Consider the following 14,022-nt stretch of genomic DNA (forward strand, 5'->3'; position numbering starts at 1 on the left):
CAACGTTTCCCATATTAGAAGCTGGGTTGGTATATTCACCGTACTGGCGGATATACGATCCCTTGTCTCACGGACTTTAGCACGAGGTTTAAAAAATAGTCAAAAGAGTTAAAAAAGAGCGAAATATTTATGCTTATTTATGCAAGGGTGAAGATCCTTGAGGTGAAAAGAATACGGATACAATGAGTCAGTTTTTAGTAAGTAATTGAGGAAGCAAGCAATGCAGTCAACGCCCAGATTGTCAATCAGTTAAACTCCCCTCGTAAAGATCCCTCTGAAAACAGGAAATCCCATCAAAAATCTCTCGGCGACGCTTAGAAGAAGGAGGGTATCGGTATCAGTGAGACAAAACAGTGCTAAGGTAAGATCGTAGATGGCAGCTGGTTTCGCATCACAGGTCATCATCCCAGTTACCTTCCACTTCTATCGTCGTGCCCAACGCTTCTCTACCCTGACGAATCATATCCTGTAGTTGCTTATTGAACGCGTTGATCCGCACATCTGCATCTCGTTCTTCCATCTTACGGCGTGCTGCGAGATGCTTGGCTTCTGCAGTCAGACGTGGACTTGCTTCGGCGGATCCACGTCCTGATGCTACTGAGGCATTACTGTTCGAGCGGCGGTGCGACGACACCTTGGTTATCGGCGATGGTGCGGCTGTGGCTCGACGACGGCTGGGCTGAGGAATTTTGCTTGGAGTTGATTCCCGAGGGGAGCCGAACGAGGTGAATGACGCGAAAGAAGCGGTCGATGCTGCACGGGGTGAAGGAGCGGAGGGAGAGGGAGCGATAGACAAACGGCTTGATGGTCGGTTGGTAGTGGATCGTCGCTGACCAGGAGTAGAGGCAGATGAGAATCGCGAAGATGGAGTAGCGCTGATGCGTCGGCCTGTTGCCATGGAGGGGCCCGAGTTTCGGTTTCGAGGGGTCGAATGATAAGATGGACGTCGCAGTTGAGGCTTGGGTGAAGGCTCTGGCTCAGCTGGTTTCTCATCACTCACCATAACCCAATTCCTGCCAAGTTCATCCCTATTATCAGTGTGTCTTCGTTTGGGGGCTGGTGCTGTGGGTGTCGATGCACCACTGTTCATCTCATGGTCGGCATTATCGGTTTGCTGGTTTTGGTTGAAGTAATCTTCCTGCTGCGGAGGAGGAGGAGGAAATCGTCCAGGTAGGTGATGGCTTTCGAATAGTGTCTGATCCAATTCTTCCACCCTGCCAGAATTCATCGTATAGGCCTTGCCACCTCCGGCCTGGAATCCTCGAAATGAACCGGTTTTGCAAAACTCCCATACACGGCCGACAACACCACCAATAGTTGAGAATGCGAAGCTGCCCCATCCCTGCGAAGGCATCGGTTGAGGAGGGAGATTGAAGAGCTGCGTCGGGCCAGCGTTATTGAAGTCAATCTCCTGTTGCGACCGCTGAGATCCAAGGGCTCTACGATAGTCCGAATCGGAGTAAACACTGTCATCTAGCATGCCGCTTCCAAAAGGGCCGCCGCTTGGTGTATCGAGCTGTCCAGCGAGTTGATAACGCATGTCGTCATTTCTAATCTGAGCAAGGGGCGTTCCAAAGTAACTGTGCCTATCGACGTCATCATGTATGCGAATGTCTTGCGATCGTGACATGTCATGACAAGGTCGCTTGCGCTTCCCAGCTTGCCCTTCAGGTGTCGCAGCGCTCCGCGGGGAAGCGTAACCATAGCTGGTGCTCGAGCTTGGGGACATGGGTGGACGGAATAAGCCTGGATGAACGCCCTCTCGATTGAAGCCGCCGCCGGGCATATGGAAATGTGAAGGGATAGTCATCGTGTCTAAATGAATGATAGGAATGCGAAAAGTGGAGGTCAAGAGCGTGCGGGTCGCTCGCCGATGGTCGGATGATAGAATAACCTTTCGTTCTAAGCGCAGAGAAGCTATTAACGATAGGCCAAGCTTAAAAGCAGCCGAGACACATTTCAGGGTCACTGCTGGCAGAAAATCCGGGGAAAATGGAGAAGCGAATATTCGAATCGATCGAAATCTGGGGTTGAAAAGATTCGCGATAATGCAAGTGATCGTATCGGTTCGTTTCGTCGAAGATGGCGATGATAGATGAGGCGTGCTCGTGACTAGGCGATTGCGTCTTGTGATGACGAGCGCATGGGATTGAATTTGGATTTGGGGGAATGGAGGGGAGAGAGGCTGACTGGGCTACAGCCGCCCACGCGCGGAAAAAGAGGCGCAAATGGCAACAGAGTGCTTATCAGGAGAGTATGATGATGAAATTCGAGTGCCTGAGTGGAGGATGATAAGCCTTGAATGTGAGGCTCGTTCTTGATAATGAATTGTTCTGGCGGCAAAATGTCGATGTTTTGTTTGGATGGTTGGGGCGGTTGGGGGGCCAGCGCCAGTGTCTTTAGCAGAAGGTGATTGGCCAGATCAGCACTAATCCTGGTTGTTACTGGTTACGAGTCGCACCTCAACAAGAAATGTAGTATCAGGTTGTCGTAAGTATGAGTAGAGGTAAACAAGTGATGGAAAATTCGTTAGATGAGACGATATGAGATGATGGAGTTGATATTGAATCCTGTTTCGATCTCACCGCCGTCGCTGCATAAGAAGCCCTTTGCTTATTCACTACCTGCAGCTGCAACTCCAAAGCCCCTGAGTGGATGAACATTATGAATCAACGGCAAACTGCAGAGACGTTCAGGATGTAGCATGAAGGATATCGTTCGTCTTGACTCTTTAAAATGAGGCTCGTATGATCTAGCGGCCGTTTGAAACCGGTAAACGGTTGAATCCGCATAACCAAATTAGGTACAAGAGATCTATAGGGTAGGTGTTGTCGAGAGTGAAGTCATCGCAATTACCTCGCCGCAGAGGTGAGGGAAACACGACTGGATGTCCCCTTATGCACAAGGCATCTATAAGTAAGCTGTGAGAAGTTTTTCTCGAGTCTTTCGTAAGAGAAAGATCGTGAAACAAGGCTCGTAGCAATCCGAAGCTGCACAGATGAAGAAGTCTCATCCAGGTCTGTAAGGCATCCCAGGAGCTACCAAAAACAAACTGGTAACAAGCATCTCGTGCGTAAGATAGTCAAGAAAAACTCCCCCGTAAAGACCGAAGATCTGAAAAAGAAGAGGTTGTAGGGAAGAAGAGACTTGGAGGCACAATATATTTCGTGAAGAGATCTAGCGAGAGTAAACGAACAATAGCCAACCGGGGTAGGGGCTTTGCCCTGCATGAGCCAACGCCATTCAAGTGCCTCATAAATGAATAGCATGAATGTGTTTGGCAAACATTTACTCAAGATGATATATTCTCCCGCATTCATCTAGGTGCGAGTGAGTAACTGGTGCATACATTTATTTAGACTTAGCGCATGTAGCATTCAGAGGGTAGCATACGGCCTCCAGTCTAGATTGAAGACAAGGTCAGGCGAGCTGCCATGTTAATTATTCAAGGGCCTCAATTTGTCAGGCAGGTGGGTAACAGAAGAATTGTCTTCTGAGACTTAGGCTACAATAATAAAGTAGCCTAAATACTGGTCTAAGCCTGCATAAAGTGACCGAGTAATTTCGTCTCTTATGCTTGGGGGCCAATTCTTCTGACACCCTGAGGTCAGGTTCATGACGGAATCATTCTGAATTCCGCACTCTGCCTAATCCTTTCCGCCCATCCATCCACTTTCAGGATCCCTAGCTTAAACGGCTGAAGTCTGAACAACACAGCCGATAATGTTTCTCCACCTCCACTTGAGCTCTTCCCGTCACGTTCCTCGACCTTTCTTGAACAAGACAAACTAAAGCCAACTTAGCTCGTCTCCTTGTTCTTAAAGAGGATAATAAACGACGTAAGTGTAAGTGCTGACGTGAACTTAGTTCTTGCGCGAAAAATGAGAGCCTCATCGCCCTGAAAGAGGGAGAGAAGCTCGAGATATTTGATCGGCACTCAAGTGAATCCTTCATGCATGTGCATGTGCACTCAAAGCGGTTTCTGACCAATCACATTCGACCAACTCGCGAAGCATTCTCTTTTGGAGAGTCACCTCCATCGGACCACTTACACGCAAAGCCTCTTTCGTCAAGAATTTGCCCCTAGAGACATAAGAGACGAAATAATTTGGTCACATTATGCTAGCTTAGACTAGCAGTTAGGCTACTTTATTTTGGTAACCTAAGCCTTAGAGGACAATTCTTCTGTTACCCACCTGGTAGTCTCTAGTTTAGAGACGAGCTAGAAACACCGCTTCTTCTAGGGAAAACGCCTTGTCTAGATGATGGAGATTGGATGTGACGTCTAGACGTACAAGATAGTGATAGCTTGGGGGGCTTGCCACACAGTCCAACAACTTATTGATTATCAATTCACTCTGTTAGATCACAGTATGGATCGGCAGTTGTCTCTCTTTGCTAGCCTTGTGCAGGGGTTGTGATGAGGGTGGGCGCTTTGTCTCAAACATCGTGATAACACAATTAATAGATGAACAACTCTCCTCTGTTGCAACAGTCCAAAGGCTAAGATAGAAAACTTGTGAATGTGCAAGAAGATATATAACCGATCAAAATTTTGAGGCCTTCCTCTCATTCAGGCACAGAACTAATATTGTATTTCCCAAGACGCCCACCACACTTGAACGCCCAACGGCGCTGGTGAAGCTTCGCCAATGGCCAGCTGAGGTGCGGCTGAGGGACGCTAACGCAAGCCATCTGCCAGGGTCCTGTTGTTCCTTGAACATGAATCTGCCTTGGGCTTGGGAGTTTGTTCGTCGACAGGTATATGCTGCATAGGGCGTGGGTTGAATGGGGTATAAGGCTGCCAAGCCGTCCTCTCTTTGTTCAAGTTCCTCTCATTTATCTGCTACAAGACCCTCGATTATCATTGTTAGTTATACAACTTGTCATAATCTTATACTATTTGTGATAGTTACAGAATGAATCAACAACAACAACCTCAGGCTGAGGCAGATCATGTCCTCCAAACACCACTCTGGATAGTCATTATCCGTGGTCTTCAATTTCTTGTCTCTCTCATCATTGTCGGCCTCTGCGGCTGGATGATCCATGATGCTGGACTACCAGAAAACTCCCTCTGCATCGCCATTGTAAGTCAACATACCTACATTCATCTCTCCTTGACTAACACACTCCCCAGGCAGTCCTCACATGGATAATAGTCCTCTACACCGTCCTCACAGAAAAGATCACCGGTCTTCGAAGCCTATACCACATCATCGCCGTCCTCGCTCTCGATGGCCTAATGCTCGTTCTTTGGCTCTCAGCCTGGGCCGCTACAGCTGCTCGACGTGCGAGATATGTTGTTCCTGTAAACGTGGGTGGCTGTTATGATGATGGAAGCCTGGTGGATAGCAAGAACTGCAGTGTGTTCTTCAAGCGTGATGGTGAGAATGTCATCCTCTTCAAGACTGGCCTGTCCGTATTGGCCGCTATTGCTGGCTTGGGCGCTATGCTCTGGTAAGTTGTATATTGCTCGTTGGAACTGAGTTGTGCTGACTGAGAATGCGCTTTAGGGTTTTCTTCATTGTTACTTTTGTCTGGACTCTGGTTATGTATATCAGAGGACGTAAGCAGGGTCGTTTCGCCGTGGATCTCTCAGGCCCAACCAACAACTACCAAATGGAGCCCAAGACCGAAGCCCAGGTCAATGTCCAACCTCAACCCGTTCAGGCCGCGCCTCAATACCAGCAACAGGCTGCTCCCGGCCAGTATGCCCCTCAGCAACAACAGCAGCAATACCCTCCTCAACCCACCACCTCCCCTTATCAGCCTGCCCAAAGCCCGTATCAGCAACAGGGCGCTTATCCTCCCCCTGGAGCACCTTACGAGGTTCAAGGTCAGCAGAACTTTGGACAGCAATACCAGCAGCCTCCTGTTGCTACGTCGCCACCTCCTCAGCAGCCTTATCCCGCCCAGGGCTACCCTCAGCAGTAGATGACACAAGTAAAGGAGATAATGGGTCGAGAAGATGAGATGAGATGATGTTATGAGCGTGTTGAGGTTACCTTTGTCTTTCCTTTGCCTGTTGATACCAATTGAAGCGATAGCTCGTTCATTTAAGAACCACGGTTCAACATACTCGATCTATAACAATTCCCATGCATTCTAATACTTAAACGTCGGGGCCATAAATTTGAGATATAGCATGTAACCGCCCTCAACCGTCAGGTGTCAGGAGGATTAGCTGCCGAGAGCATAAAAGACGAAATAATTTAGCCGCCTTATGCTAGCTTAGACCAGTACTTAGGCTACTTTGTTTTGGCACCATGAGTCTTAGAGGATGATTCTTCTGTTACCTGCCTACAGTCAGAATCTAAGCCGGGCTATTCTAAACCATTCATCCGAGTTAATCTAACTTTTTAGTCACTCATCCTGATCACTCTCGCATTGACTCGCACTTTCACTCCTGGTGTCTCCCTTAGCACTGTCCCTCTCATGGCTCACATTCCCATTGACCTCAGCAATGATGACTGCAGAAGAATAGTAGGCTCCGGTGCCAGGTTCATTACCGCACTATCAATGTCTGTTAGTTACTAGTCACCTTCTAACCAATATAATAAACTGACCGTGGCAAAAGCAACAGCAAGTTCTTTCGAAGTCTGCGAGCCTGGACGGTGATTGAGCCAATTGATCTTCTCCCGACTATACGGATACGTATAGCAGCTACTCCAATAGCCCCCTTCCGAAACCTCAATAGTTTTCGGGTCCAGTAGACCAGCATCGTAATCGTATGGTCCATGGGAGATGGGAGGCCGAAGCGATGTGGCTATACAAACTGTGTTTTCAAAATCGCTATCGTCAAAGTTGTAAAAACGGCTTTCGCTGCTGAAAGGATGTGTAAGCGATGGGGGGTTACGCTTCCTTTCTTCCTGGTGCTCCTTTTCCCACTGCTTTCTTTCTAGTTGCTCTTCCACATACTCTGACTCATCCAGTACAGTGGCGATACTGGCATCGCCGAGGATGCGCTTGAGAGCTTGGTAGACTACCATGTCGATACCTTTTAGCGTGTGATGTAAGTCCTCGATGGAGGATTTGGAGGTATGTGGGTATGAGTGAGTGCAAGTAAATCCAACCGTTGTATCTAAGATAATGTTTTAGTATCAGATTACCTGTGAACCGAAGGGATGATCACCTTTGCCAGAAGATTTCATCTTCTCGAGTAACTTCTCAAGAGCCGTATAGAAGTGAAGTGATTCCTGATCAAGGACTTCAAGATGATTCGCCATGAAACTAGGCCCATAGTTTGTCCAGAAGAGGTTGTAAGTCAATGTTACACGATGCCCCTCGGTAACTTGTAGGACTTCATGTTCGCAATCAGAAAAGAAAGCGGCCCATTGGATAGTGTCTGGACGTCGAGATGCCCAGTCGAAGACGACTTCGCGACCGCCATGTCGGACTGCGAGCTGACCCCCTGGCCGGAATTTAGTGAGAGTTACGATTAGAGAGACGTGGAACGTACCTTTGTGTGCGACGGGTAGACAAACCACGAGAGAACCCATCTGACGATCCGACCGTGGAGTATCAACATGCGGTTTGAACTTCCCAGAAGGAGCAGAGTATACCTAAGTAACACATCAGAAAGTATACACACCATAGGTGAGAGAAACCCACGTTCAGCTTATACAGCTCAGCCTTCACACCAAGCCCTCCGGCAGAATGGCTACCTTGAGCTAAGGCCTGATTGATTGTATCAACAATACCATGCTCATATGGACTGAAATCAGTGCAGAAGTCATGAGTGTCCATCTTGCCAGCTTTTCGATACTCCTCGTCAAGGACCTCCTTGCTGCCGACGCCGAAGGTGGCGGGTTGACAAGCGTTCAGCAAAAGAGTGAACGAGTCCTGGGCTGCAGTATCATCACTCAAGGGAAGTCTCAGAGTGCGGGCATATCCTTGCGTCTTATCATCCCATCTGATAGTGAGCTTGGGATTGCTTGAGGGTGAGGTTGTGTTGTCATGGTCTTCAAAATGGCCTTCGATGGCAAAAACGTCCTTACCAGCGCGCTTAGCCAGGGCCGAGGAGACATTTTGTAAGAGATCCTCGACAGATGAAGAACTCTCGGAGGCTTTGGGAGAGTCGATGGCGAGAGATTCCATGTTTATGATAGAACAATTATCACTTTTAATAAGACTTGTGAAGCATCTAAGGAACGATATAAGACGATGCCTGAGAGCGGGGCATGGTCTTTTGTAGATGGGAGAGTAAGACCTAAACGATCCTTCAAAACTTCAATCGCATCCATGCTCAGCGATAGAACTATACGGACTAATGAGCATTCATAGAGCTCACGATGATACTAGACCGAGTCTCATTTTTGGTGTGACGAGGCTGCTGATCCTACCTTATTGCTGGCTGATGCATGGGGCCAAGACTTCGGCGACCGAGACATTCCCAGGGAGAAGCACTTCTGCCTAGAGATGCCTGGACCAGACTGAACACAGCCTCTACAAGGCGAGAAATGAATGGCTAATTCCGATGAACGCAATTTGGTTGTCGTCGAGAAGGCGCTCACGCTTACACATTGTGCTCGTCGGCGGAGGCATTATTGGAGAGTAGCATCCTGCCGGCCAAAAAGCCCCCACCAGAGGCAGAACAAACATTGAGACGTCCAGCAGTAAGATACTAAGCAACATGTAATCTCTTGAACATCGTGAAACTCGTGATAGTGACCTTCGGTCATGGTGCAGTTGATCTTCCGATACCCCAAAGCGGAAGGCGGTCAGCGATTCTGCCACGCAATCATGGGCTCACCTCTCAGCAGCCCGCAAGCTCCTCGTCCGATGTAGCTCCAGTCGCCTTTTCAACGACTCAACGACGACCATCCCGACGACACACATACGACCCCTCGACTCCTATCTCTTCTCCTCATATTCCCCTCGATCCGAGCCCCGCGCTCGTCACTCAATGGCCACAATGGCTACCCAGAATCCCCCAGTGCCACAAGAGAAGCTCGGTGTCCCATCTCGAAACCCTCTACCTCTATCTGCGTCGCAAGAAGCACAAGTCCGAGATATCTTTTACCAAAAAGTCCGAAAGGAATGCGCCGATGAGATTAAAGGTACGCTATCACAATATACGGTCCAGAGCAAGCCTGTTTTGGGTGATACGGATATCATCAGGTTATACCGACCACTAACACAATCTTCCAGCGTTCGCTGCATGCGCTCTCGGCCGAACATTCACAGTCTCCTTCGCCTGCCGCGCCGAACACCGCGTAATGAATAACTGCATGAAACTCCACGCCACACAAGACGTACACGATGAAGCACGTGAGGAGTGGTTTGCCCTAAGGATAGAGCGCCAGAGGGAGAGGGAGCGTAAAGCCAGAGTTGCGCAGGCACAGGAGGACTTTATGCGTGAGTGGTGGGGGTTGCCAGAGCATGTGAGGTTGTCGAGACAGAAGGAGATGGAGCAGAGAGGGGAGAGGGTACATGGACTTACAGCGAAGGATCGACCAAGGAATTGATGATATGAGTACGAAAAAGGAAAGGAGAACAGGAAGAGTGGTTGCATCTATGGCGTTTGGTTCGGTTTTCTACGACAAAAGACATCTACGAATGGGGGCCATGAACGAGACACGGAAGATGGATGGGCTTGTAAGAATATGAGAAGCGAGATGCAACTGTACAAGAGTAATTGTATAACTAAATTACCCATCAACCTCTTCCAGGCGGGTTAGATCTCAATGGGCTCAGTTCAATTGGTGCCCCCCGCAGCAACTGAAGTCTGATTAACCATCATAGTTGTACAAGTTACACCCATGTTGACAATAGTCAGAGTTTAGTTGCTGCAGGCGACTTCAACTGGAATGAGCCCATTGGGATTTAACTTGCCTGGGAGAGGCTGGCCTAACCGTCGATTACATTAAAGAAGCCAAGAAAAATCCCAAGATTAAATACTAGACTATGACGGGCATTGCTTCAGACACAAGCCAAGCCAACGATGACATTCACAGACCCTTAGACCGAGATAAGAGAACAGACGACTGACCAGGTTGAGTTAAGAGCATGCAGCCAACGCCCTTGTCACGCAATATCGAAACAAGCTGTGCCTCTGGGCCTCATTACCCCAAGATCATCGTGGAGACTTTCTCAACATGGTAAAAACAGATTGTGATAAGTTACCGCCAGACGCTGCTTATTGATCAACCACAGCACCATTACTACTGCAAGCCTCGAGTTCTCTAACGGGGAATCCACTATCTTGACTCGGATAGATTTCAAGTGGTTGATGGAAAGTTCATGTATGTAACAATAGGGTTACGTGCATCAAGCGGTGAACCGTCGAGTTTCAAGATATTCTGGATGGTCAAACGGGAATAAGAATTGTTTAATGAGGCCCTCGTCTAGACCCAACCTTTCTTTTTCTCTCAGTTATTCTCAAAGAAAGATTGCCCCAGATCCAACATCTTATTGTACTTCTCATCCTCAATAGGCCGGTTGATCCTCTTCTTCAGCTCATACCAACTTGGACTCTGTCTTACTGCATCCTCCCATCACATTAAATCACCCGCCATCTCTATTCCCAAAAGCCAGTAAAATCCATCCCCCGCCAACCCAATCAATTTATGCCCCAGCCAATCGCACCGTCTCTTCCCCTCACTGCAGCGCGTCTCCAGGGCGCTTAGGATGACTGCTGCAGTGTGATGGCCCCGCCGATTGGCTACTCCAGCAGGGGATGCTATTTTTGTGTCCCCTGTTTGTTGCAAGGATGCGAGTGTTAGTGTTAGTCGGAGCGCTTAAACCATGAAAACTCGATGGACGAGATATAATATCAATCACTGACTGTTCTTTTCGGTATTTGTTTTCTGTTTCTGTTGGTTTTATGTTTTGCTGTTGTTTCTGTTTTAGACAATAAAAAAACTCTTGGACTTTTGTGGATTTACTTTCTCAATTGATCATGAAGCGGTAGCAGCAGCATCAACATAACAACCCCTCGTCTTGTCCTGTTTATTTTTTGATACCCCGGATTGTCATATCCTCTTCTTCTGAGAAGAAGCGTCGCATTTGTTTAGTACGCGAAATCACTGTTTGAAACAGAAAATGTCGACTCCAACCCCAGGAGGGTTCTCGTTGTTCCCGAGTCCTAACTCATCCAAACCGCCGCCTGCTTCGCGAAATCAGACCCCTCGACCTCGTCGCTCTGAGTCTCGTGAGCGTAGAGCAGGTACACCAAGCGAACGACGGGCCGCTACACCACAGCAGAACATGGTTCCCGAAACATCTCAGTCACCTGAACCTACTTCGCCACCAAGGAATAATGGACGACAGACACCACAGAACAGATCGCATACACCGATTGAATTCGATCCTATTCAGCCACAGCAGCAACCTGAACCTAAGCCTGTGAAAGTCCAACGACCGAGACCGACAGTTCAGATTCCTGGGCGCGCAGATACTGGAAATATTCAAGGACCGACACTTATTCGCAGCAGCAGTGATCGTTCACGGAGTTCCATAGCAAAGCCTCCCCTGGGTGGTGAAGCTCCAGCGCAGCCGCTACGCTCTATCTTCCCAGCTTATAACCCGGAACTACCACTGAACCAACAAAACTATGTTCCCCAAGAGACTCGACCTGCTGAGATCCCACGAGCTGTGATTAGTCGTCAGACATACCACGAAACACCAGCTGGAGCCGCGAGAAACCCACCGGTTCGAAGCCCGGTGATTAGCCCTATGAGCATCCAATCTACACAGCCGCCCTCATGGCCGCATCGTGGCATGCAGCAACAACAGGAGCCACCGCTTATTCCAACTGTTAGTTCGAATGAGTTGCTCAAAAACTATTGGAAGGTTGCGAATGGATGGCAAGCCTCGTCGTCTGAGGGGAGGGTGTACTGCATGAAGTTGACACAAGAGAAAGACGCCCCCGTTTACAGTCTATCATCTGCAACTCAGCCCTTTTACAACCTCCGCTTAGATCCAACTTCGGCGTCGGCTTATGTGACTCTCACAAGACATGATCCCAACAAGCCCTATAAAGCACCCAAGCCTGAAGCAAGTTCTTCAGCAAGCAGCATTATTAGCGGCGTTGTCGGCCACAATAGCAACAGCTCGGGCAACAAAATCACAGACACAAAGCATTGGCAAGAAGCTCTTACTACGACTCTGGAAGAAGAGTCGAGGAGGCATCCTCCCAATGATGGTCTTGTTGCACTTCTAATGCCTACACCTGCAACCAAGATGGCTGTTGAGAGATCGCAAGATCCCGCATCTGTCATGTTGGCCGAGAGGGAATGCGCACGTCTTGTGTGGGATGAGGATAGTTCACATCACTTCCTCGTCCATCCCGCTCTTGCAACCCCCTTCTGCGTCACCATCGAGCGTTCACCCTCATGGTCTCGCGTAGAGTACACCCTCGAGCATAACGAATCACCTCAACATCTCGCCAAGCTCACCCGCGATGGCACTGGTAGCGGTTGGCTAGAAATCGACACAGGCATCGCCTCAAAGATCGAGTCCTACTTCATCGTCGACGTAGCCGTAACAGCGCTTCTCCTCGTCGCCCAAGCCGACGAGAAGAACAACCCCATCATGGAAGCCTTCGAGCCCCCGCCACCTCTGATCCTGACCGCCAAGCAAGAAAGGCGTTTCAGCAAGATGGGCAAGCGTGAGGAAAAGAAGAAGCGCAAGATGGAAGCGTTCGAGATCGATGTCGAAAGCCAAGACGAGAGTCTCGGCAAGGGCAAGCCAAAAGAAAAGGAAGACAAGCTCCCCTTCTTGCTCCGCGTGATCGTCAAGATCGTAAAGGGTCTGTTCGCGTGCTTGATCTGGATATTAACGATAAGCTTCCGATGCGTCGGGTTCGCATTCAAGGGATGTTATAAGTGCATTGGGTCAAAGTATTAATCAACGGCGATAATCTGAATCATGATGTAACGGAACGCATGGAATTTTCCTAATCGAGCGCAAGGAAGTTCGGGAATTTTAACGTATTTTCATATTTTTTGTATCATGTAGAATCATACACCCACGGCGTTCTTGAAGGGGGGTATCTATTAGCTTTGCTTTTCTTGAATGTGCAAAGCGAAGCCGTTACCGTAACGAATAAAACACGAGGAAATGACGATTTTTAAAAAGACTGCAGATGATTGTTTCCTTGCTCCTCCTTTATCGCTTTCTTGTTCGGATCATGATCTTCTTTCCTTTACGTGTAGTTCCTCCGGATGTCTTCGTCTTTGCCATCTTTGCGCGCTGGATCTCGAGTTCGTGCTCGGCGTCTGTGAGGACCTTGAGCTTTTTGCGAGCGTTTTCGAGTTGACTGCGGAGACGGCGAAGGTTCTTGGCGCGCTCCTCCTCGTCCTTGCTATCCTCTTTCTTCTCGGCGTCGTCTTCATCGTCCATGTCCAGGCGGTCCCCTAATATTTCTTCTCGTTCTTGCTCGTCGTCCATGAATACAATCTTTCGTGGGGCCTTAGGTTTTGAAGGGGCGGTGGCGAAGTCGAACTCGGAGTCGCTGCCATCGTCTTCCTCTTCCTCCTCATCTTCGTCCAGCTTATTGAATCCTCGGGTGAGGACTACCTGCTCTTCCAACTGGGCAACTTCCTTCGAAACAACTTGTCGCATCGTTCGAACGTAGCCCAAATCCTGAGTCTTGAGGAGTCGCACGGTATCGACGTCCAAGGACTTGTTTCCTCGATCGCCTGCGACTGTTCCCTGCCATTTCTTGCCATCCTTGAGTTTAGAGCCGGGTCCCTTTCGGGACATCATGCCAAAGTAGAATTCATCTTCATTTCGCTCGTCGGCCTTGGATTGGAGGTTCTTGAGAGTCTTCTTCTTCTTGTTGAAGTCTTGAGCACGAAGGGTGTAATCCTGCGACGGGTTAGAAGCTGGTGATTAACTGGTGGGGGGTTGGACAAACCTTGTGCTTCTCAAGAAGACCGAGTCTCTTACGCTCTAAAGGTTGAGCTCGCTCGCGGTGAGGTCGCCGCGCGACGGCATTTCGCATAGACGACATTTTGACGATTGTGGTATGTGTTGCGACGAGATGTCTGGAGCCGCGCTGGGTGAAGAATTAAT

At 48.9% G+C, this 14,022-nt stretch overlaps 6 protein-coding genes across 6 annotated transcripts; 3 read left to right on the top strand and 3 right to left on the bottom strand.

Annotated features, from left to right (window-relative positions):
• Positions 1-391: 391 nt before the first annotated feature.
• FIESC28_04776 (uncharacterized protein) lies at positions 392-1,810 on the bottom strand (the record flags this gene model as incomplete). Its single annotated transcript, XM_031158923.1, has 1 exon — positions 392-1,810. The coding sequence occupies one exon, from the start codon at positions 1,808-1,810 to the stop codon at positions 392-394; it is 1,419 nt and encodes a 472-aa protein (XP_031017000.1).
• A 3,109-nt stretch (positions 1,811-4,919) lies between these two features.
• FIESC28_04777 (uncharacterized protein) lies at positions 4,920-5,937 on the top strand (the record flags this gene model as incomplete). The annotated part of the gene is made up of 3 exons (XM_031158924.1): positions 4,920-5,090; positions 5,141-5,460; positions 5,517-5,937. 3 exons carry the CDS (start codon positions 4,920-4,922, stop codon positions 5,935-5,937), a joined length of 912 nt encoding a protein of 303 aa, XP_031017001.1.
• A 429-nt stretch (positions 5,938-6,366) lies between these two features.
• On the bottom strand, positions 6,367-8,100 carry FIESC28_04778 (uncharacterized protein; the record flags this gene model as incomplete). The annotated part of the gene is made up of 5 exons (XM_031158925.1): positions 6,367-6,516; positions 6,570-7,084; positions 7,136-7,414; positions 7,463-7,565; positions 7,615-8,100. The coding sequence occupies 5 exons, from the start codon at positions 8,098-8,100 to the stop codon at positions 6,367-6,369; spliced, it is 1,533 nt and encodes a 510-aa protein (XP_031017002.1).
• An 817-nt stretch (positions 8,101-8,917) lies between these two features.
• Positions 8,918-9,470, top strand: FIESC28_04779 (uncharacterized protein; the record flags this gene model as incomplete). Its single annotated transcript, XM_031158926.1, has 2 exons — positions 8,918-9,062; positions 9,154-9,470. 2 exons carry the CDS (start codon positions 8,918-8,920, stop codon positions 9,468-9,470), a joined length of 462 nt encoding a protein of 153 aa, XP_031017003.1.
• A 1,576-nt stretch (positions 9,471-11,046) lies between these two features.
• Positions 11,047-12,852, top strand: FIESC28_04780 (uncharacterized protein; the record flags this gene model as incomplete). Its single annotated transcript, XM_031158927.1, has 1 exon — positions 11,047-12,852. The coding sequence occupies one exon, from the start codon at positions 11,047-11,049 to the stop codon at positions 12,850-12,852; it is 1,806 nt and encodes a 601-aa protein (XP_031017004.1).
• A 261-nt stretch (positions 12,853-13,113) lies between these two features.
• FIESC28_04781 (uncharacterized protein) lies at positions 13,114-13,960 on the bottom strand (the record flags this gene model as incomplete). Its single annotated transcript, XM_031158928.1, has 2 exons — positions 13,114-13,815; positions 13,865-13,960. The coding sequence occupies 2 exons, from the start codon at positions 13,958-13,960 to the stop codon at positions 13,114-13,116; spliced, it is 798 nt and encodes a 265-aa protein (XP_031017005.1).
• Between the last annotated feature and the right edge of the window lie 62 nt (positions 13,961-14,022).

This window comes from Fusarium coffeatum (genome assembly GCF_003316985.1).
Source record: "Fusarium coffeatum strain FIESC_28 chromosome Unknown BRIP53273_contig_105, whole genome shotgun sequence".
Taxonomy (NCBI): Eukaryota; Fungi; Ascomycota; class Sordariomycetes; order Hypocreales; family Nectriaceae; genus Fusarium; species Fusarium coffeatum.